This window comes from Heptranchias perlo, chromosome 16 (assembly GCF_035084215.1).
Source record: "Heptranchias perlo isolate sHepPer1 chromosome 16, sHepPer1.hap1, whole genome shotgun sequence".
NCBI classification, from domain to species: Eukaryota; Metazoa; Chordata; class Chondrichthyes; order Hexanchiformes; family Hexanchidae; genus Heptranchias; species Heptranchias perlo.
The window spans coordinates 34,094,108-34,119,023 of NC_090340.1; the positions used below are offsets into that span (position 1 = coordinate 34,094,108).

Below are 24,916 nucleotides of genomic sequence, written 5' to 3' on the forward strand. Positions count from 1 at the left end.
ATAAATAGTAGTGGTCCCAACATGAATCCTTGGGGCACCCCACTCTGCATCACCCCCACTCTGACAGACTACAAGTTGTTTTCTACTTTTCAGCCAATTTCTTATCCAAACCCAAGATTTACCCTGAATAGCCCATGGCTTTGAGGTGGACTGATAGTATTTTGTATGAAACTTTGTCAAATGCCTTCTGGAAGTCTAGATACAACCTGTCATAAAGCTTACCATAATCCACTTGGGATGTTCCTTCCTCAAAGAAGTTAAGGAGATTGGCATGCAGAATCTTCCTTTCTGAATTAATGTTAGCTATTGTTTATTAAGTTACTACTGTGCAGATAATAAAGTTTACACTTGATAATCAATTCCATTATTTTACATGAAATTGATGCAGGACAGATGGGTCTGCAGTTGCCAGTTTCTGATTGCTGCCCTTTTTGAATATGAACATATTGGCCTGTTTCCAATCTACTGGTACCTACCCAGTGATTGCCTCTTAATTGTCAGTGCCTTACAAATCTCCTCCCTAGTCCCATTTGGCACTTCGGAATAAATATTATCTATCCTTGAGGATTTATTGTTTTTCTAGACCTTTTAGCTTAATTAGGACTTGCACCTTGTGGAACTCGCTTCCGCACAGAGTGGTCGAAGCAGATCGAGTTGATGCATTTAAAGAGAGGCTTGATGCATACGTGAGGGAGAAGGGAATAGAGGGATATAGGATCAGGGTGGGAAGACTAGAATGGTAGGAAGCTTGTGTGGGGTAGAAACACCAGCATAGACCAGTTGAGCAAAATGGACTGTTGCTGTGCTGTAGATTCTGTGTAATTTTATGTAAATCTCATTTATATCAGTCATTTGCCTGAGTTAACTCCTAATGGGGAGGCATGTTGCTCATATCTTTTCTTATGAATACTTAACGGTGGTAGTCATTCGCAATGTTTATTATCTTGTGTTCATCCTTGTGTTTCAAGTCCATTTGCATTTTTCGTAGTTCTCGTCTCTTCTCTGACTGACCTCCTACTGTTGAAATACTGAAAGTAGTTCTTGTTGTTGTGTTTACATCTGTAGCAATGCTATTTTCTAGGTCTCTCTTTGCCCTTCTGAACACCCTTTTAACGTGTTTCTGCGTGTTCTTATATCCATCCTAATGAATCCGTGCAAGATCTTTCATTTTTGATTTTTTTTTTTGTTAATGCATTTAGTTTTTATAAAATGAAAAGTTTGACTACTGTTTTCTACTTCTTTGTAATGCACAAACCAAGCAGTCCATTTCCACCTGAGCTCGCAACTGCCACATGACTGTACTGCAATATAATAACTCTTATTATGGAATATTTAGGCACATTATGTCAAGGAAACTCCTTTTCTGAATAAAACAACTATATGTTGTCTAAATCTTTTTTTAAAAAGTTCAGAAAATTAGACAATGCAACAAGATACAAAATAGAATTAGTTTACAGAAAATTAACCCATTCTTGAGTTTGGCTGCTACAATTTGATCACCCTTCAGTTATACATCTCTCTCAATAGTTTAGTGCACCATTAAGCTCCATCGTGCATCCATGTTTTTTGGTCTGAAGACTTGTTTGAATCCTTTGTCCATCCTACTGTCATCAGAAGAGTTCAGTGAGAAAGGTCTGTCTCCCTTTAAATGATTTCTCTGACAATGCCATAATTCTCCTTTATCCTTTATACACGGGGGACACAAATTGCTGCAGTGATGTTTGGATTTGCAATATGGTATTGTGTTATGTAACGTGCAGAATAATACACCTCACAGACAGGGGCACCTTATTAATGAATGCAATTTAAAATAAACACCTTGGTAATGCTGAATTCTGGCTCAGTAAATATTTTTTCCCATATCATTGCACAAGACTAAAACAATCCCTTTTAAGTGACTATTAAATAGAAAAGTAACATGGGTACTGCCTTTTTATAATAAGGTTGAGTTTCTCTTTAAGAAGCATATTGCACTCTAATTATAGAAGAATTATTATTTCTGAAGTTATTATATTTTCTGTAAAATTGAACTTAAATTACTCTTTTATTTTAAAGGACCTCTACACACTAGATGAACTTAATATCAGCAAATCAGTAAAAGGAAATGCATTTGGGACACGCATCCAGATAAAAGAAGTGCCATTACCACAAGTGTACCGGAAAGAGCTACACAATGTTCCTAGCAGTCCAAGTGTCAAGGGAGTCAGGGCTGTGGTGGTGTCCTCTGCTAGATGGGATGTGAGTACAGTAACAAACAGTCTCACTTTCTATGTGATGTGTAGTGTCCGATGATCAGTTAGTCGAACGGGGTGGATATCTTCTCAAAAATTTGCACATTTTTTGCAAGTTTGCAAATCTAAAATGCAAATTTGTGCTACTGCTCGAATTACTTCACCATTATTACTGCATTATTGTTTGAATGAGAGAGAAAGAGGGGGAGAGAGATGTTCAGACACATGGAAGTGAGGGAGAGACATTTAGAAACGGAGAGAGAGAAAGAAGCTCAGGCTCATAGAGAAAGGTTTAGGCATTCCGGGAGATATAGAATTTCAGACACAAGGAGAGAGAAGTTTAGACACGCAGTGATGGAGAACTGCAGATACACACGGGAGTAGAATGAAGAGAACCATAATTACACATAGAGAAGAGAATCATCGATACACAAAGGAACGGAGATTGGTTTTGATCATTTACAGCTGCTGATTAACTTGTCCAGACTTAGCCACCCATAAGGGTGTGCTCACAAAACATGAAAATAAACTAATTTTGTTCAAGAACTTCAGGATTTTGCTCCAACAAAATGAGATACGCACACTCCTCGTGGCAAAAATCACTAATCTCAGTATAGGCATTGATTGCAAAATTGAATTGCAAAAGGCTCAGTGTGCACTACAGCTGAATTATGTGCTCAATGTATAAATTGGGAATGTAGAAGTTCTTCACACTATCAACAGTGACAGTTTTGCTCCTTTGCACCATTTCTGCAGTAGTACAATTGAGAAGTGCTCAGTTACATTGTCTGCACATGGTGGAGGATGGCAGAGTTCCGTACATCTACATTCAAATACCTGCAAGGATTGTAATCTATTGATCTCCTGTACCACCACTGCATTTCCTACCAACTGAAAAGAGTTGATGGGATTTTCAGATCTTTTTAGTCAGAAGAAACTTTTTGGTTTACTAAGTTTTAAAAAAATGTAAATAAAAGATGGACATTATCCTGTCACTGTATAACTTACATGCCTACTGCTTGAGCCCTTCCAATACGGCTTCTGTCCTACCCACAGCCCACCTTGGTCAAAGTTACTTACAACATCCTGTATGACTCTGACCATGGCTTACTGTCCCTACTTGTACCTGTCAACCTTTTGCCACCTGTGACACTGTCGGCCATTCCGTTCTCCTCCATCACTTTTTCTCGTCAGTGCTTCTCTCTACCGCGGCTCTCATGGTTCCATTGTAATCACTGCATCTCCTGAAACGGTATGTTCTATCGTGCCCACACCGTCGCCTTTGGTGCCCACAGTTCCATCTTTTGTCCCCCCCCCCCCACCCTATTCATCATACACGTGCTACCCCTCAATTTTAGGCTCTATCAATTCAAAATCCAAATGGCCATCACTGCTTGTTCAGAGATTTGAGTTCTGGTGAATCTGGAACAGGGACAGGGTCCAGAAAAGGCCAAATGGACCTTTTCTTATTTATATTTATGTTCTCACTGTTATGAAACCAGTGAGAATGGAAAGATTAAAATACTATCTTTCCTATGTGGAGCTTTGATTCAATTAAGAGACCTGGGAAACCAGCATAATATTCTACTAAAGGAAGCTTGGGATATTAAACTGATAATTCCAGTGATGAATAAATAATTAGGAAAGATGTAGCATTCCATTGCATCCATAGCAAGAACAGCTTAGCACACAATCTCAACATTGTGAACTAAATGAAGGTTCTGTAAACACAGGTCTCAGGGTAATGACAGCTCTGGCCAACTGCCTCTGGTCATTGCATTTTTTGACTCCTCACAAACTTTTCTTTCTCATTTCACAAAAGATATGCCTATCCTCGCCTCGCTGTATGGTGTGATATAAATTCCAGCAGCAACCAAGGGCCTGGAATTTCCTTGGAGCTTCTCTTGCTCTGCCGCCGTAATGGGGTGGCAATCCCATTTATACAGAGCGGGGACAACACCAAAGAAATTCTCGGCTCAAGAATATTTATGAAAAGCATTGCCAGGGAAAACACCAAAAGAGACAAATGCCAACTAATGCATGGAGCAAAATGTAGCAAGAGGTAATTAAATGCACAAAAATAAACTTTACTTGGAGCAAAAACCTCTATCTGCCTTTAAGAGGCCTATTGAGCAGGATTTCCCTGTCTCTCCCTTTTATGGGCGAGGCTTGCATGGTAGGTGGAGCCTCACCCAAAAACAGGAAACTCTTTTCAGTAAGATTAACGTGTTAAATTCAGGTCGCACATATTGGTAGCACTGCCTTATGTACACCCATATCACCCATTGTGTGCCTGATTTTCTAATACCCACCACTGCCTGCGAGGCTCTGTGCTGTCTGTTAGCCACAAAAGATTCAAGCTATACCATATACTAAGACGTCAATGTACAAATGTTAAGATTGGGCAGTAACTGAGACAAATTGCAGCACCCTTGTTCTCATTACCATATTTTGCCAGTACAACGAGTTGATATGATTTTTGGCATTTTAAAAAAAATACAGCTTGCCTGTAATTTAGTATTCTATGTGGACCACTGGAACAATAAATTGTGAACAATTTGTCATGTAAATGGTGCACTATGTATTGTGGTGATAGTAGGAACTGGATTGGAGGTGTGAGGGTGGGGACTTTTTCTGGTTAGTGTTTACATGTTTGATTACTGAACTTTAGGGGTGCTTTGAAGAGGGTAGGAGGATTTGTTTTAAACATGGTTTTGGCTCTCAAGGCAGGGAGAATGTACAAAATATTCCTTCCCTTGAGAGATGACTGCCACATTCAGCAGGTCCCAGGCAAGGAAAGCAGTGTGCTGATAAATTAAGTGGTAGGTTTATATATTCACAATTTATTATTATGACTCGGTGGGTGAATGGAAAAAAAAGGCAGAGAAAGAGAGAGGGGTTCTGGATGTTTTTCATATTAGTAAAAGTGTATTATATTGCCATAGATATTAAAATTCTAGTTTGAGTCTAGGGTCAGATATTGTAGAATGAATCCTAGGAAGGAGCAAATCACTGCAGTGAAGTTTTGGTTTTAATTTCAATGTTATGAGTTATCACATCACTAAGTAATGAAATGGTCCCCAATGCCCACAGAATAATAAGATGACAATCAGTCAATGTTATCTCCTGTGGAGATTATTTTAATATCACAAATAATGTGAGTTTTCAGCCGTATGTGAGGACAGATACTGATGTAATCTCACGGCTTCTTAAAGTGTGTGTGTGTTGTTGCTGATGTGACATTCTGATATTATGTCATTTACAACTGACTGGAAGTAGCAGGTAATATGGTTGATGCCTATTAATGACCACATTCCTTTATGAGGAATATTACAACAGGCACTAGTAAATTCCCCATAGATTTAAATCAGAACCCATGGAATTTGTTTAATGTGTTCATGACTGCAGTAAAAGGAAACTTGGAACAATTACTAGTTCATTCTTGGTTCATTCAAACATACTCTGAATTTACTGATGTTCGATGGGTCTGTACATTCCTCTAGTTCTACTTCATAACATTGACAGCACTTTATTTTTGCAGAGGTTATGCAACAGAAAAGATGTCTGTCAGAAAGCTGAAAAGGTCTTTGAGTACTCAAGTGGAATTAATGAGGAAATCAGATTCTAATTTTCAGCAGCAATCTCCCAATTATCAGATTTTAACTGCTAGTAGTGGAGTTTAAACTAAAGTGGTATCAATTATTTGGTTGTAGTTAATGATTGAGAGCTTTAATATTTAATAATTATCAAAATAATTGGATCTAGCCTCTGAAGGGGGAGATTGAGGTGGAGAAGTGGAGGGGTTCAGGCAGAGAATTCCAGTGCATGTGGTCTATGCAACTGAAGGCACAGCCACCTATGGTATGGGGGGGACGGGGGAGAGGAGGGGGGAGAGGAGGAGGAGGGGAGAGGAGGAGGAGGAGGAGGGGAGGGGAGAGGAGAGGAGGAGGAGGGGAGAGGAGGAGGAGGGGAGAGGAGGAGGAGGGGAGAGGAGGAGGAGGAGGAGGGGAGAGGAGGAGGAGGGGAGAGGAGGAGGAGGGAGGAGGGAGGGGGGGGAGGAGGGAGGAGGGAGGAGGGAGGAGGGAGGGGAGGGAGGAGGGAGGGGGGGAGGGGGAGGGGGGCGGGGAGGGGGGAGGAGTGGAGGAGGGAGGAGAGGGGGAGGAGGAGGAAGGAGGAGGGGGAGGAGGGGAAGGGGGGAGTGTACAAAAAGCCAGAGTCGGAGCAACAAAAAGTTCAGGGGAGTAGTAGGACTGGAGAAGTTTACAATCGGGAGGAATTTACACATCATGATGAGAATTTTAAATTTGAGGTGTTGTCGAACCGGGTGCTGATGTAACTCATTGAGGCCAGTGCTGATTGGCAAGCAGGACTTGGTGTGGGATAGGATATGGGTGACAGAGCTGAAGTTTACGCCAGGTGGAGGACGGGAGGCTGGCCAGGCAAGTATTGGAATAGTCAAGTCTGGAGGTGACAAAAGCATGGAAGATGGCTTCAGTAGCAGATGCGCTGAGGAACGGGCAGAGGTGGGTGATGTTACAGAGGTGGAAGTAGGCTGTCTTTGTCATGGAAAGGATAAAGAGTTGGAAGTTCAGCTCGGGGTTGAATATAAAGCAGGAAGGTTAGAGCAGGAGATTTAGAACTTCAAAGTTTCACTTCAGTAGTCCTTCAAATTAACTTCCTTCTGTTGGCTGATATCTAGCAACCTTCGCTGCCTCTTATTTACTGGTGTTCTCAACGTTGTATATACCAGAGACACTACAGTTAGAAAATTGGCCAGCAATTTCAATAAAATTTTCATGCAGTTGCCCATATTTGGTCTGGTGCTCCCAGCCATCACCATCATTCTGGTGGAAAATAATAACAGCCATTCTTATGGGTGGTAATGTGATATTACATTCTCCATTTTGCTCCCCTTGCCTTCTCCAAATTGGCCCAAAATTAGGTGGGAAAATATCAAGAAATCCAACCCGTGGAATCTAAAATTATATTTGGCTTCCATTGAGCGGAAAAATGTCTTACTGTAAAATTCTAACAGAATTTGAAGTGGACGCAGTTTAGCAGGACAACAACATCAACCTGATTCTGAGAATATATCGCTGTTACTATTCATGGCGGAGCAGCACCAAAGGAAAGACGACAGGTTGAATGGATCAGTGCTGCAGCTGCTACCATAACTAAATACATATGGTACATTAATTCTCTCTATCCTAATTTTGTATAAAAGTTTAATGCGGCTCATCGCGAATTCATATATAGCAAGTATTCTCAGAACCAAGAATTGAAACATTTCAGACTCTTTTCATTGTTTTTTTTAATGTTGTGTTTAGTATTCCAGAAGAACATTGGATTTGCATGCTAATGTGCTGAATCTAATGTCCTTTTGGAATACTAAACCAGCTGAACTCGGCTAGCTGCCCAAGACTCACCTCAATGATTTGTCTCACATATGAAACAAGTTCTTGTTTCAGAGTTCACATCTCGCTAAATGGGAACCTGGATTTCACTCCTGAGAAAAGCACAGCTGTCATCTTCCTCTCACTTCTTTTTTTCCTGTGGTTAGTTCACAGTTCTCTGATTTGCTTTTAACTACGTGCAACTAGCAGAAAATAAAATTTTTTAACAACAGTTGCGCAAATGCACTGCATGAGCGGATAATGTGATGCTTTCTGCCAGTAAAAAGCCATGCATTGGGCGTCAGCTCCCTGCATTATGGGACATTGACGTTTGATGTGCTTTGCGTATAACACCTTATAAAGTGCCCCCAAAGCACCAGTGGTACTCAGAGCCAGCTCACCTACCAAATTTAATTTAATTGGGAGTTCTTCCCATAAGCAGCTGGAGCACCTCAGCAGCAGATGCTTAGCGCCAATTGTAAGAGGAGAGCCAATCAATAAAAATGTTGTTTTACCTTGTTGGCTGGCCCTGTCCTTTACATAGGGCCTTCCTTCCTTTCCCTTTCCCATTCTCTTCCTCATTTCCATTCCATTCCATGCACTTAATGGGGCCGTTCTGGCCCATGGCAGGTGTTTATGGAGGGTGGAGGATGGTGAAAGAAAAATCAGTTATTTACTCTCCAAGTGTTACAGAAAGCATAAATATTCTCCCCATTTTCAAAAAAGCTCAATTGCTCCTAAAGCTGAAAGTGTTGCCAAGAGAATTTTGGAATGTTTCTAGTGCTTCTAACCTTCAAGTAATTTCAATGCATTTTTAATCCAATTGCTTTGCAACCTATGAGTTCTCTCTCGTGTGTCCGATCCTTCGTCAGAGCAAAGCAGAGTTCTCGACAGAGTACTGATTTCTCCAGTGGAGATGATTTTCACTGGCTGAGGATGAGTGCTTTTAAGGTGTGATACGTCTGTTATCTTTCGGACTCTCTCCCAGAACTTTTTTTTAACTCGTGCTAATTGCAAAAATCCTTTTCAGCCAGCAAGCAAATCCTATCTACCCTTGACCTGAAATGTGAAATTATGATGATTGCCTAAGACATATTAGGCTAGAAATTCGGCCGCATGGCACCCATTGTATAGGTGCTGCGTGGCCTCCTGAAGTTCCAAAATGGTGCCCGGAATGCGCATGCACGCTTCTAGCGTGACGTGCGCCGGACACCATCTTGGTAAAGGGGTTCGCGCAGGCGCAGATAATGAATGCCGGCCGCATGTAAAATAAGGAGAATATGCATTAGATAGGATAGATACCATTTTGGCACTCAATGTTCCAGCCAACATACTGTCTTAACCATGACCATCTGAACATGTCTTGTAGTGCCTGGAGGACCCCCCCCCAAACAGTGCTATTTAAAGGGACCATGCAGGATTGACAGGTTAGTTTCTGGATTATTGCTCCTGGCTGCTGATGCATTTGTACCTGATTTTGGAGGTCTCCTATACTTGAATACTAGGACTAGGGGACATAGCCTAAGATTTAGAGCCAGGACTTGCAGGAGTGAAGTTAGGAAACGCTTCTACATGCAAAGGGTTGGAAAAGTTTGGAACACTTTTCCTCAAATGGAAATTGGTGCTAAAATTGTTAATTTTAAATCTGAGATTGATAGATTTTTGTTAACCTAGGGTATTAAGGGAAATGAGGCTAAGGGAGGGTATATGGGGTTAGGTCACAAATCAACCATGATCTCATTGAATGGCAGAACAGGCTTGAGGGGCTAAATGCCATTGTCACTTGCTGCCTCCTGTTATGTGCCACCTTCTCCTGCGAAAAAGCAGGACTTGTGTCGGTGAGGGTCCTGCAGGAAGTTTGGATGATGTGCTTGTCATGGTTGAATAGCTGCCAGTGTGTGTGACCTGTGAGTTGTGGGTGTGTGGCTTGAAACACGTGGTAATGTGTGAGGGTAAGAGGGTGAATCTGATTGGGAGAGTTGAGCACTGATTGAAAGAGATTGTTGGTCTGTGGGTGAGTGGGGCTGTAGTGCGTGGAGTAGTGGTGCAGTTGGTAGGAGATGCCACTTGAGAGTTGACCTCGCTCACCTTGACCACTCTTGTCAAAGCATTGAACGTCTTCCTGCACTGCATCCATGTTCGTGGTGGTATGCGGATTCGGCCCTTATCCAATTTAACCCCCATTGTGTCCAGGGCAAACAATGAACACTTTTTACCATTTAATATGTACACTGGAAGCAGCATGGGTTGCCCTGGTTCTTCCTGACCTCTCTGAAATTCGTGGAAATTAAACACTTACATAGAATTACATAGAATATACAGTACAGGAACAGGCCATTCAGCCTAACAGGTCCATGCCGGTGTTTATGCTTCACACAAGCCTCCTCCCTCCCTACTTCATCTAAGCTGATTAACATATTCTTCTATTCCTTTCTCCCTTGTGTGTTTATCTAGCTTCCTCTTAAATGCATCTATGCTAGTCGCCTCAACTACTCCTGTGGTAGCAAGTTCCATTCTGAGTAAAGGAATTTCTCCTGAATTCCCTATTGGATTTATTAGTGACGATCTTATATTTATGGCCCCTAGTTCCGGTCTCCCCTGCAAGTAAAAACATCTTCTCCATGTTTACCCTATCAAACCCTTCCATAATCTTAAAAACCTCTATCAGGCCAACCCTCTGTCTTCTCTTTTCTAGAGAAAAGAGCCCCAGCCTGCTCAATCTTTCCTGATAGGTAGAACCTCTCAGTTCTGGTATCATCCTAGTAAATCTTTTTTGCATCTTCTCCAGTGCCTTTATATCCTTTTTATAATATGGAAACCAGAACTGTTCACAGTGCTCCAAGTGTCATCTAACCAAGGTTCTTTACAAGTTTAACATAACTTCTCTGCTTTTACAATTTTATCCCTCTAGAAATGAGCCCCAGTGCTTGGTCTGCTTTTTATGGCTTTATTAACACCCAGATTCCTCTGCTCCTCACCCCCATTTATACTCTTATTATCCAAGCAGTCTGTGGCCCCTTTATTCTTCCTACCAAAATGTAATACCTCACACTTATCTATAATGAAATTCATTTGCCAATTACACGCCCATTCTGCAAGTTTATTAACGTCTTCCTGTACTTTGTCGCAGTCCTCCTCTGTATTAACTATACCCCCCAATTTGGTGTCGTCCACAAATTTTGTAATTGTGCTTCCGATTCCCGAGTCCAAATCGTTTATGTAAATAGTGGTCCCTGTACCGATCCTTGTGGAACACGACTTCCCACCTTTCCCACTTGGACAGACCAGGCCACTCAGGCTGAAAATTACTCATTACGTTCTATTAACAGACAAAAATAACACAGAAGGAAAATGGATTAATCTGCAGAATGAATACTGTAATCTACACAGTTATGGTTTAGCCGTTTCTCTGGGGTGTTTGCTGAAGTTATGGCCGGAGATCGGAAGAACCCCTGTGGAAATTCCTGGCGCTGATTTCTCGCCTAAACAATTTCAAAACAATAAAGGCTTTAAAATTTTTAGCAGCTCTCTTCAGTGTCCATGATGAAAAGCTTTACATGAGGGAAGTACTCCAGCCCTACAGCGAGAAGGGAACTGGCAAGCAAGCATTCTAGATGGAGTTATATATATCTCTCTCCCCTTTGATCCAGGCTGGAATAGAAGATGAAAAAATGTACCTCCAGAATTAATTAAAGCTATCCATCAAAATAGAATTCAAAGACACAAAGATTGCCTGTGAGGTTTTCTAATTCAATTTTCATATATTTAGAAAAAGGCAACACTCCTACAGTGGGTGAGTCTTCCCCAGGTAGCTAGCAATACAAATAATGGCTTGTCACTTGCAATCAGAAACCAGCTAATGGATAGCTTAAAAATCTTTCTCAATCAACTGGGTGGACTTGGCATCTACCATCATTTGTTAAGCAAGATGATCAATTCAGTCATAAACGACATATGCTTAACCAATCAAACAATTTGTCTAGAAGAGAGACTGCCTATAAGCAGCCTTTATGCCAACTAGGGATTTGGGATTCTCCATCTTCCCCAAAGAAGATTCAATTAAACTTGTATCAATACTGATGAGCTTATGTATATGTAGAGAAACTGATGAACAGACAGATCTGTCAGAAAAGTCCATACCTTAAAGCTACTTCCCCTATTAATGCAACACTCAAACTATTAGCAGGGCATATAGTAAGTCGTCCCTGAAACATTTGTTGTACTTGCACCAAAACTGTACTTCACAGTAAGAATCTACCTTTCATGTGTCAGGTGAATTACCATTTTCCTTGGAGGGAAATTTTAATACTCATCAGGTGAACTTTCTGCTAGTCAGGAATACTCTGGGGAGTAGCAAGTGATCCTTTCACCCCGGAAGTAATGGATGTTTTTTTCATTCTGTCATGCATGTTTTGAATTTTATCTACAGACAGGGCCTCAGAATGGGATTTCCTGCAGTGGACCTATATGTGCTGTTGTTATACCAACTTTGGCCTAATTATTCATCAAAGATGGTATTACTGTCTATGGCTCTCTCCCCTCCCCCCACCCCATGCTAATTCCCAATCACTAGTGCTCCAAAGCAGGGTAGAATATATAATGGTAGTAATTTTAGCAGAAGCTGTATTACAGTGAAAAAAATTAAGTTGTAATTCAAATCCCGTTAACTGTGCTATAGCATGGATGTTACTGGCCATCGGGAAGGTGTGCCTAACATTGTATAAGTGCGTCTGCTAATCTCTGGCCACGAGGCCAAGTGACGAATGTGCTTTGGGGCCTCTGTCTATGCTACTCTATAACTTGCCACTAGGGATTTTGCAAACAATTTTCTCTTCCATTGGCCTTCACTCTCTGCCTCACCTGACAATCTAGCCAGGATAATAAATTCCTCTGTATGGGGATTTGCAGGTGTAAAACCATGATTGAAGATTGTATGATGCAGTGTATTTATACATCAGCCTGCTACAAAACCTGTCTGCCACCTCCAACCCTCAGTCACATTGTTAAATCCAGGCCTAAAAATGATGATAGAATAAGTAAAATACAGCTTCCAGCGCTGTCACATAATCCGTGTTCTTTTAGTCATGAAGAAGATCATCAGAGCATACTCTCACCTATAGTCTGTAACATGACACCTGACCCTTTACTTTACTCTGAACATATTAATTATTTACTTTCACAATTAACTGGTATGATTGTTGTTACTCAGGCAATCTATCAGGAATTATTAACTAATTCCTGACAATTATTTTGCTATAAATGCTGTTGATATTTTATTTGCTTTGATAATGATCAAGAAACTGGTCTTAAAAACAATGCCTGTGACTATAAAGAGTGATGCTCTATATTTTTGAAGCTGTCTTAGATCTAAGTGAGGGCATGATACAGGAATGTTTGTATGGATAATTATAATTGATTTTAGAATTGATTTTGATTATGATAACTTTTTTAACATGATATATTTTAATGCTGTAATTTTATGTCGACCTTCAGGTTACAATAAAAATCACCATAATGGCCTGCAATTAGGTGAATGAATAAACTGGACATTTCCTCCATCCATCCCCAATATCCTAGTATCTTATTGTGGGGCAGAAAATTGATAAGCTGCTCTTTGAAACTAGAAAGCTAAGTAAAACCAAGGAAACTCAAATTGATAGGAAATCCCTTACTCAGAGTAATGTTTGAAATACATTTCAACTCCCATACCAACTCACAAAAAAACTATCAGATCCTTTATAGATAAAGCCATGTCTAAATACAGATATGATCAAAGCATGTTGAGAAGCACTTTCAGCTATCAGAAATACTTTACAATGACAAATATAATTTGAAAAAATCGGTCACAGCATGAATAGTTACCAAAGGAAAAGCCTTTCTGCCAAATAAAACAGGAATCTTACATGCCTCTTTTCACATGTTCAAAATACGTTTTCAAACAACTTCAGAAACATTAATCAAGAGTGTGCTCGAATTTTCTGTCAGAATAACGGCGAGGCTAATGGCATGCACCGTTATATATGCGCAAATACTACAGCAACTTCAGGTGCGGGCCAGATACGCGGTTAAACGCGGGTATCCAAAAGTTGCTGTCCGAGATGCGCCGCTCTGTGGTTAGCTTTGCAAAAACGGCATCTCACCGTCTGACTTACTATTGAAATACATTGAACGGCGTAAAGTTCCTGTATTTGCGCGATAGATTCGAACTAAACTTGTCACAGAAAGTTAAGTCTTGTCTATTTCAGTCTAATTACCCCATTAATGCTAAGTGTTACTGCCAGTCAACCTCTCTGGCACTGAAAATTAACTATTACATGTGCAGTCTCATTCCTTCAGGTTTAATTGTTGGAGATTTTAAAAATGTAAAATTTTAAATTTAAATTTTTAAAAAACTTGTCCTTCCTGCCTCTTATTTTTCTTTTTTCCCTCTTCATTTCTCTTTCTGTACCTGCTTTGACATTGAATTCACCCACTCTAATTTACACTTCCTTCTCAGTCCTTGTGCTGTTAATTTCACAATCCTTTAATCTGATTGGTTAAGGAGATACACAGTTGCTTGCCCTGTTCACTCAGGTCCCAGATGCCCTGTTTCCCTCACTGCGACGTTATCAGCTCACACTTTCAGCAACTTGCCACGCAAAAAACTTAAAAACCTAAACGTGCAAGGGCAAGTCTAACAAATGGCAGATGTCGTTAAATGCCCTGCCAGAGCAAATTATGGCCCAGTAGGTTTAATTTCTAGAATTCAGAGTTCAAAATGTATCCGGGTTCCCAAAAGACACATTTTTCAGAACAGGACATGTCTGTAACATCAATTGTTACTATTGATTGTTGTAGAAACAAACATGTGTAAACTTAGAATGAACAATCAGGAAGACTCACACATGCTATTACTTGATTTGAGAAGTCAGTTAAATCCATTCCAGTCATTCAGGTGCTTAACCTTCAGCATGCTGAAACAAAGATACATCTGGGGTGTCCTATTTTCTCCAAAATTAAAATAGTGCGCTGTATACTATCAAAAGAGAAGTCACCATGCAGAAGGTGCAAGAGAAGGGTCAGGGAGAAGACGGAAAGAATGACGCCAAGGTTGAGGAGTTGCTAGGTCCACTGGAGCCACAGCCAGGAAGACAAATCCAACAACATTTAGTGGAGAACCGTTTCACTTAGACTTTGAAGTACCCCCAGCACGAACATTCCTGTATCATGTTCTCAATGAACTGATGCTTCAAATCTATTGCCACTATGAGCTGGCCTCCCCCTCACCCACCATGCATGCATAGCCATTCATCTCCTGCGGGAAGAAGCTGCCAGCCTGTGGAAAATTCTTTTGTGCTGATGCACCAGATATCCTGCCCACCCAGCATACACATTCCTAATCCACGGTCCAATCTGTGCTGGGAGCGTTGTACAATTACTTAAATGATGGGAAAATACTGAGTGCTTACTCCTTACACCTGAGGTGGACTTACCCACTTTCAGGTGAGGCCCCACTGTTCTAATAGCAGCCCTAATGTATTTATACATGTTGATACATTGTTAAATTTACCTCAGCAACTCGTCTTCACTGTTTTTAATTACCTCGATAGGATAGATATATCCGGTGGTGACACTGTTATGTGTGCAGCTTTGAATCACTTTGGTCAATGGGACCAATCCTGTGAAGGCACTTTGACTTCAACATAAAGTTGTTTTACCCAATATATCCAAGGGTAGTAAGACTATTGTACAGTAAAAAAATGTTTTCTTTGGGTTCTAATACTACATTTTAGTTTTAAGGAGATCCTCAAACCAAGTTCAATAAGAGATTCTGTTTGAGTTTGGCTGAATTGAACAAATTTGAATGTATTTCATTTTCCGGCCTACCTTGAGCTTGCCCCTAGACCTGGAGCTACTTGCCATTTAAATTTAGTAGTCTCATTTGTCATGCTTATCTTCCCCTGCTACAACTGCACTTTCCATTGGCTGATCACAGAAAGGCTTTAGTGATTTTTTTTTTGTGGATAGGTTCACACTTTGCAGCATTCTTATCCCCAAGTTCCTAACTAAAGCTGGATGTATGGAAACAATCGGGCTGGTGGGGAAACAATTAGGGAAGTAATTTCGAAAAGGCATAATTATTGGTTCAATGATACATTAAAAAAGACAGAAAAATTAGACTGGGTGCTGCATTTTAAATACAGGCCTGAAGAAACTGAATGTACAATGTGCAAATTAGAAAAAGATCAGTTAATTATCTCGGTCAGGCCACATGTAGTGGGCTAAAAGCTGACACAGTAAATGTGAAAATAATTGATCTTTAGCTGAAGATTTACTGCAGGCATACTTTCAATATGCTCTGTTTATAAAATTAGTCCAGAGGGTGATATGGAAAAGTTACAACTGTAGACCTGCTAAAAACTATACTAATCCACTACATTTACAATTGAGAAGTGTAACCAATGTTCTTGTAAACTTTCGTCTTTACCCAATTATTTTTGGAAGCATCTTTGATCAATTTAACAGCAGCCACTAACTTTAATAGAGGGAAAATATGATGGCTAATTATTAACTATCACTTGTACAAGTGCCTTATTGGGATACGAAGTCTAATCTATTATTTTTCCATTGTGTTTTGAACTCAAGTAAAATATTTCAAAGCTGTGAACTGTTTTGTGAACAGTTGACTAGTCATAGAATCATAGAAAGTTACTGCACAGAAGGAGGCTATTCGGCCCACCATGTCCATGCCGGACGAAAAAGAGCTATCCAGCTTAATCCCACTTTCCAGCACTTGGTCCGTAGCCCTGTAGGTTATGGCACTGCAAGTGCTGATCCAAGTACATTATAAATGAGTTGAGGGTTTCTGCCTCTAAAACCCATTTAGGCAGTGAGTCCCAGACCCCCACCGTCCTCTAGATGAAAAAATTTCTCCTCAGCTCCAATCTAATCCTTCTACCAATTACTTTAAATTTATGCCCCCTGGTCACTGACCCCTCTACTAAAGGAAATAGGTCCTCCCTATCCACTCTATCTAATCCCGTCATAATTTTATACACCTCACTTAAATCTCCCCTCAGCCTCCTTTGTTCCAAAGAAAACAACCCCAGCCTAGCCAATCTTTTCTCATAGCTAAAATTCTCCAGCCCTGGCAACATCCTCGTAAATCTCCTCTGTACCCTCTCTAGTGCAATCACATCTTTCTTGTAATGTGGTCACCAGAACTGTACGCAATACTCAAGCTGTGGCCTAACCAATGTTTTATACAGTTCCAGCATAACCTCCCTGCTCTTATATTCTATGCCTTGGCTAATAAAGGAAAGTATCCTGTATGCCTTTTTAACCTACTTTATCTACCTGTCCTGCCACCTTTAGGGATCTGTGGACATGCAGTCCAAGGTCCCTTTGTTCCTCTACACCTCTCAGTATCCTCCCATTTATTGTGTACTCCCCTGCCTTGTTTGCCCTCCCCAAATGCATTATCCCACACTTCTCTGAATTGAATTCCATTTGCTACTTTTCTGCCCACCTGACCAGTCCATTGATATCTTCCTGCAGTCTACAGCTTTCCTCCTCACTATCAACCACACAGCTAATTTTTGTATCCTCTGCAAATTTCTTCATCAAGCCCCACACATTCAAGTCCAAATCATTAATATCTACCACAAAAAGCAAGGGACCTAGTACTGAGCCTTACGGGGCCCCATTGGAAATAACCTTCCAGTCGCAAAAACACCCGTCGACCATTACCCTTTGCTTCCTGCCACTGAGCCAATTTTGGATCCAACTTGCCACTTTCCCTTGGATCCCATGGGCTTTTACTTTTTTGACCAATCTGCCATGTGGGACCTTGTCAAAAGCCTTGCTAAAATCCATGTACACTACATCAAACGTGTTACCCTCATTGACCCTCCTTGTTACCTCCTCAAAAAATTCAATTAAGTTAGTCAGATACGACCTTCCATTAATAAATCCATGCTGACTGTCCTTGCTTAACCCGTGCTTTTCTAAATGACGATTTATGCTGTCCCTCAGAATTGATTACAATAATTTGCCCACCACAGAGGTTAGACTGACTGGCCTATAATTATTCGGTCTCTCTCTTCCTTTTTAAACAACGGTACAACGTTAGCAGTCCTCCAATCCTCTGGTACCATGCCTGTAGCCAGGGAGGATTGGAAAATGATGGTAGAGCCTCCGCTATTTCCTCCCCTGCTTCTCTTAATAGCCTGGGATACAGACTAGTACTAGTTATAGTACTTGAAGATCGAAATGCAGTGCAATAATATAAGTAGATTTATTTGATAACTAGTTGCAAAAATTAAAACTTTGATCAACACAAATTGTTGCAAAAGTATGTATCACAACAGAATTTGTTGACAACCCCCTATTTTATTGCGGATATATATATTGGGTATTCACAGACGAGAACAGGCACCATTTGAGACAGTGAATGGTGATGACTTCATGCCATCTTGTTTTCCAAGTAATTAGCTGTTAACGACCCTCTTTTTCAAGTATACATTGATAATGGCACATTTCATGATTTAAGTACTATGTCAAGATAAGCAAGCATTTCTACAACTTTTCTGTTAACTAAAATTTGCGTTAATATATCTAAATGGACTAAACAAGCACAAATTTCACTTTTGCTGATTAAAACCACTTTAGCTGACAGATTAGACATTTTTTCTCGTGCCAATTTCCCTTCCCCCTTTTGCTGAATGCATTGATTTCTTGCTAGAGTACAAATCGTTATGCATAGAACGTTCACTGTGTCAAAGCCAATAGTTACGTGGAAACCACACAGGTCAGTATTAAACAGTATCTCCTCGCTCCTTAGGCTTTCTATTAGTTACAGTTTGATGTCATTTCCCAATGATATAGACAGCAATTGACTATTACTTGCAATAATACATATATGAATTGTCCATACAGATTATTAGCATTAGGCAGTTCTTTGGTTGTTTCTGTACTTTTTTAATTGCAAGTGGATTTCTCTTCATGAATCAGTAACAAGCTGCCCTGTCTCTCTTGAATATTTGTCATTGCATCTGTAATAAAGGAAAGATGTCAATTCTTTGAAACAATTGAATTGATCTCCATCCTCTGAACTAATGAAGCAACTGACAAGTACAAGTTAACAAAAGTACAATCCAAATAACTCTTTGTCTCAGTTTCACATTACTTAATGAAAAAAAAATCAAAATATACTTTATTTCATAAAATTTAAAGACACACACAGTTCAATTAAAAAGACACAATTTCAAGCAATGCGGTTCAGTGCAGGTCGTATACAATATGATCTCATTATTACAATTTAAAACATAGTGCATATCTTTTAATACATTCTGTAAAGTACAAGGTGGGATGGCCTTACACAGTGGCCTTTCCCCATGGAGTCTTTACGTAGGTCACACCTTGCTTCAGTGTGCCTCGCAGCACCCAGCACACTTGGTGTAGGGGTCTGGGTGAGGAATTGAAAAGTGAAGCTGCAGTCTAAATCTAACAGATGGTGTTGCATCATTAGATCAGTACGTTTAAGTAACTGCTTGCACCAGTTAGGAATTAGAATTAAAATATCAGAAATGTTGGGTGTCTGCGAGCTGGTGTAATTAGAAGTGGTGGGATCTCTGTTACTGCCTTTTCAGTAGAATTGCTCAATTTAAGTATTCTAATGAGTGAATAAAGTGTAGTCAGTGTTAAAGTGGCCATTTTCCATTGGGTGTGTGAACCAAGTGGTGCCCATTAATACAATTACATTTTAAACTCCTGTGCTTAGCTATTGCCTCACTGATAACGTGGACTCCAGCTTCATTCTGGGGAAATTAATTTTCCACGGCAACAAAGGGAAAGTTTGAACACTTGGAGTAATTTTAACTCCCTCAGGATGGACGAGACAGTGGTAGGGGGTAATTCAATTGATAAAAATGACAAACCAGACCCCAACCTGCTGCGAAAGCCTACTTCTGATTTAACCAGGGCGAGTTGGGGGTCAGCCGAGCAACCCACTATCGTGAGGCGGGTCCATCATTATAATATGTTAATGAGGCTCCGTGCCTCAGATTTTGTCAGCCATTTGTATTTAACACCTCCAGTATGGGTTTCCCGGGGCTCGGGAATCCCGGCAGTTGAAGGGATGCGAGAACTGCTGGATTCAGCAGGTTGGTACTTTTCCAGTACTACTTGTGGGCCAGGACGAACAGGAGTGATTCCCCCTGGCCCCCCAAGTAAACCTGCTGTGTTCTGCCAAACCCCCCTCCCTCCCATGATGTCCAGACCCATCGTGATATGATCTCTTCCTCCTCTCGCGATCCGTTCTCTTACCCCCCCCCCCCACCCTGCCACCCATTCTCTTCCCCCTCCCACCCCGTGACTCATTCTCTTCTCCCCCCCCCCCCCCACAACGATCCCCGGCTGCTGCCTTCTACAGTAGGCTTTCTCGCCCAGCAATGGGCCAGCCTCTCAATCTGGCTGGCTGCCAGGCGGGAAACAATGCTATTGAGGCCCTGCCGTTAAATTCGGCAGGACGTCCGCCTTCCTGGTATTTCCGGGTTTCCCGGCCGCTGACAAGCGCCCTTCCCCGCCATCCCATAAATACCAGGGCCATTGTGACTGGCCATTGCCTTCTTTGAATCTTGACATTAACTTATGGGTGAATGAGGATCAGTGTGAGAGGGCGGATGGGAACCCGGATCAGTGTAACAGACTGCAATGAAGGTTCCAGATCAGTGTAGAAGTGAGGGGGTGGAAATCTTGGGATCAGCGTCACACTGTAGAGCCCTGATATTACCAGGGAGGAGGGATGGCAGTGGGGGGGGAGGGGGCGACTGCCCGCGTAGGTAGCCCGCCCAGTAAAATCTGTCTGTTCCCAACGCGATCGTGGGCAAATTAGAGCCACTTAACGTGGCTTCCAGGTTTCCCGTCGGAAACCTGCGCAGCGGGCGGACTGCGCACCCGCATCACAGGCTATCAGCTGGAGGAGCTCTAATTAAAGGGGCAGTCCTCCACTGTTGCTCCTGGAGCAAACACCCAACATTACACAATGGAGCAGGCCAGGGGAAAGGCTGCTCCTAGATTCAGTGATGCCTCACTCCAGGTGCTACTGGATGGGGTGAGGAGGAGGAAGGATATATTCTACCCGGCGGACGGGAGGAAGTGGCCTGCCTCTGCCACCAAGAAGGCCTGGCTCGAGGTGGCAGAGGAGGTCAGCAGCAGCAGCAACGTCGCCAGAACCTGGATACAGTGCAGGAAGCGCTTCAATGACCTAACTAGATCAGCCAAAGTGAGTACACTTACTCATTCTCCTACATTCCATCTTCCACATCACCACTCCCACCCCACAACTTGTTCTGCACTGCCAACACTACTCACTCCTCACATCACTCCTCACACTCACTCAAAGCTCATCCTCAACTTACCTGCACTTACTGAATACTTCCTCACCTCCCCAGTACTCATCCCACCACTACCACTCAACCCAATCCTCATACAATGTCATGGCTCTGTCTCATACTCACCCTCTGATGCATCTCTTTTACGGTCAGTCTCACCCAAACCAATGCATTCAGCGGTTAGCCACGTCACCATCACTCACTCACGTGTCTGTACGTTCTTGCCTTATAGGAGAAGAGAGCCCAGAATGCACAGGAGAGGGCGAGGACCGCAGGGTGGCCACAGCATCTAGTCGTCCTCACAGACGCGGAGCAGGAGGCGCTGGAACTGAGCCGCACCCTCGAATGCCTGTTTGTCAGGGCCGCCAAGACTGGCACCCGACAAACGGCTGGTGACAGTACTTCACCATTCAGCACACACAATAGCAATTGATGGTAACATGCCTTGCCATCTTCAGCACCTCGACATCTGTCATCATGGTTAATATTGCCTTCTTTTCTCTTATAGGGCCTTCAAAGACTGCCGTGACGGCGGAGGGCGATTCCTCAGAGGACCTACTGGCCTCTAAGGGGGCACTGTTACATCTGACCGAGCCATCCACCAGCGCAGATACACACACCTCCGTGGGTTCCTGTCCTCAGTTAGTTGGGCTTGCACATGGTGAGTCACCACGCACACGTGAGCACGAGCAGACACTTGTGGCAGGGGCAGTTGTGGAGAGTCCGCGTCGATGGGAGCACTCTTCTCCAGGCTCTCTCAGCTGGACACAGATGCTGAACCCTGGGGGCCATCCATGAAAAGGAGAATGATTGAGGGGCAGCAGCACATTTGCGAGGTGCTGGAACAGGTGCCACATGCACTCTCCACAATCACGCAGAGGATGGAGGAGTCCAACTCCTGCATGAGTGGAATGGTGGCACAAGTAAGGGAGGGCATCTCTGAGGTACTGTCACAGGGATGTGAGGGCATCTCTGAGAAAGTGTCGCGGGTAAGTGCGGGAATGTCTGCGATGGAGGGAAGGCTAGCCTCCATGGAGCTTCAAGCACGGCTCACCAATGAGTCCATTGAGGCCCTGTCAACGGCCCTTCAGGGTGAACAACATTCTGCCACCTTAAACAGGCAGGCAGATACTCTGGCACTGGCCTTACAAGGCTTCACACATGTCCTCCAAACTGTCGTCCAGCAGAGTGGTAGGAGTGGTATGGGCCTCGCCCAGGGGAGGGAAGATGACGAAAGGGGACATGGAAGTGGGGACGCCACTCTAGGCGCTCCCACGTCTTACCCGTTGCCCACCTCTCAACCAGTACCTGCAATGCTGCCTCCTCTCCAGGCGGCCGAGTCTGCCCCTGCACAGGTGCAGGTGGAGCAGTCTTTGTAGGGGCCCTCACGGCACCAAAACCCAGAGGGCGCAGGCCCAAAGCATCTAATCGGTCAGGGCATGAACACGAGCAACCTGCAACTACCTCTGCTGCAGCCACAGGGGATGCACCACGTAGGAGTAGTCGTAAGTGTAAGGCAAAGGTTTTGTGAGCACAAAGGGGATGCACAAGGGTGTTTGACGGTTTGTCATTTTTAAATTTATATTTGCTTTTTGTTAATCGCACATTAAATATTATTATTGTCACCACTACTGCCACGTCTTGGCCATTCTTGACTGGCTTCTGTAATGAGGCCCTTTCATGAGGTTCACCATGAACACCCACACTTGATGCCACCCATTGGGTCACTCTACAGCGGGTGTATGTGTAGTTGCAGGACTGTTTTGTGCAGGGGGAGAGGGACAGGGGGCTGGTATGGCTGCTGCTTTGTCCAGGTGGTGAGGATTGGACTCTTCACACTGTCTGATGTTAGGAGAACCGTTCACATATCATTGACTCCGAGGCCTCACGAGCAGCCAGGTGAGCCGCTGTTCTGCCCATGTGTTGCTTCTCCTCCTCTGCCTCCTCCTCAGCCTCGTCCTCATCCTCCTCCACTTCCTTCTCCTCCTCAATGTGGGTGGCAGATGTAGATGGGGCCTCCTCCAGCGGCACCCCTCTCTGTTGCGCCATGTTGTGCAGGGCACAACAGACGACTATAATGCGTCCCATTCTGTCTGGTGTGTATTGAAGCGCTCCCCTAGAACGATCAAGGCACCCGAAGCACATCTTGAGGAGCCCTATAGCATGCTCAATTATAGACCTAGTAGCAATGTGGCTGTCGTTATATCGATGCTGTTGCTCGGTGGAGGTGTCATGAGCCACGTGTTTAGGGGGTATCCCTTGTCCCCGAGGAGCCAGCTCTTTTGGGTGTTCGGTGCGTGGAAGAGGGGTGGGATGTTGGATTCCCAGAGGATGAAGGAATCGTGGCAGCTGCCAGGGTATCTGGCGCACATGTGAAGGAGTCTCTTGTGGTGGTCACAGATGAGCTGAGTGTCGATGGAGTGATAGCCCTTCCTGTTGATGAACAGTCCTGGCTCATGTAGAGGTGCTTGTATTGCTATATGGGTGCAGTCGCTTACACCCTGCACCTGTGGGAAGCCAGCCATAGCCTGGCATCCCACTGCCCTCTCCGTCTGGCTGAGGTCATCCATGGGGAAGTTGACGTAGTGCGAGGCCCTGCAAAACAAGCTGTCGGTGACCTGCCTTATGCACTTTGTGTGCAGACATCTGAGAGATCCCGGCAATGTCCCTGGTGGCACCCGGGAACAATCCAGAGGCAAAGAAGTTGAGGGCAGTGGTGACTTTGACAGGTGAAGTGATGTTGTTTGGCCCAGCCAGGAGCAGCTCGGCATGAAGGAGGCTGCAGATGTCTGCGACTACCTGGCGACTCCGTATGCTCTGCTCCTCAGAGAGGCCCAGGAAGCTGAACCTCGGCCTGTAGACCCTGTTGCAAGGGTAGTGCCTCCTGCGACACCGCTCTCTCTGTTGTTGCCCTCCGTGTTGTTGTGCAGGTATCCACTGTGTTGTGGAGCTCCACGTAGCGGAGGTGGACAGCGCATCTGGCGAGGCTGATGATGTTGCTTGTTCTCGGATGAAGTCATGAATGCAGCCATGGCGCCCCATCCTGATGGTGTGAGTTTGAGGGGGTCCGCAAAGTAGGTAAATGTGTTTGCACAGCAGAGTTTTGGGTATAAATTCAGAATTTTGAGTGGAAAGACAAAGGTGTTGCAGCCAAAACTTTGCCTGAAGTGACAGAGTGCCCTGCTGCAATAAATGAGGTATTCCCCCCAACTGTCAAAAAAATAATTTGCATCTCCCACTGGCTGCTGGCTGAAACACGTCTGCTATAACAGGGAGTGTTTCCCACAGCACGGGAAACATGCTGAGGATCCTTCAAAATTGCACCCCTGCCAAAATCTCCACTCAATGAGGTCTCTCAAGTACCTGAACTATCTCTCAAACTATGTAAATTATCAATCTGCTGGTTTTAATTGCTGGTGGGACTCCCACATGCGGGAGGTGCGCACACACCCGAATGCATCATTGGGGAACCCAGAAGTCAGCGGGTTGGAGCCGGGCTCCGAACCCACTCCGGGTTTCTGCCATTTTATGAGCCCCCCTGCCCCCAACGTACCTGTTCCCCCATCTGAAAATTGGCCCCTAGGTGTAATGCTTGGAATCTGTGACTGGGGTTCCTTATTTTATTTACAAATTACTGAAGAGTGATTGACCATGCCATTGAATTGCATCAGCACAATGTTGTATAATGGAGCGACAGCTTCTGGATTCACACCAGGCGTCTGGCCATTTCGTTCTTTAAGTCTTATCGGAACAAAAGAACATAGGAATAGGAGTAGGACATTTGGCCCCTCAAGCCTGTTCTGCCATTCAATAGGATCTTGGCTGATCTCTGTGACCTGACTCCATATATCTGCCTTAGCCCCATATCCCTTAATACCTTTGATTAAAAAAAATCAATCAAACACAGATCTAAAATTAA

General features: G+C 43.2%; 1 protein-coding gene across 7 annotated transcripts in view; it reads left to right on the forward strand.

The window, feature by feature from the left end:
- LOC137333656 (uncharacterized) overlaps positions 1-24,916 on the forward strand; it is a 430,358-nt gene that overhangs the window by 319,169 nt on the left and 86,273 nt on the right. For 6 of the 7 annotated variants that reach the window (XR_010965955.1, XM_067997916.1, XM_067997920.1 and 3 more), the window contains one exon: positions 2,056-2,238. The exons of the other annotated variant lie outside the window; for it this stretch is intronic. Coding sequence is in view for 5 of the 6 variants with exons in the window: in XM_067997916.1 (XP_067854017.1) it covers positions 2,056-2,238 (183 nt within the window). In the remaining variant the exon portion in view is untranslated. The remainder of the gene's footprint in view (positions 1-2,055; positions 2,239-24,916) is intronic. 7 annotated transcript variants of the gene reach the window in all.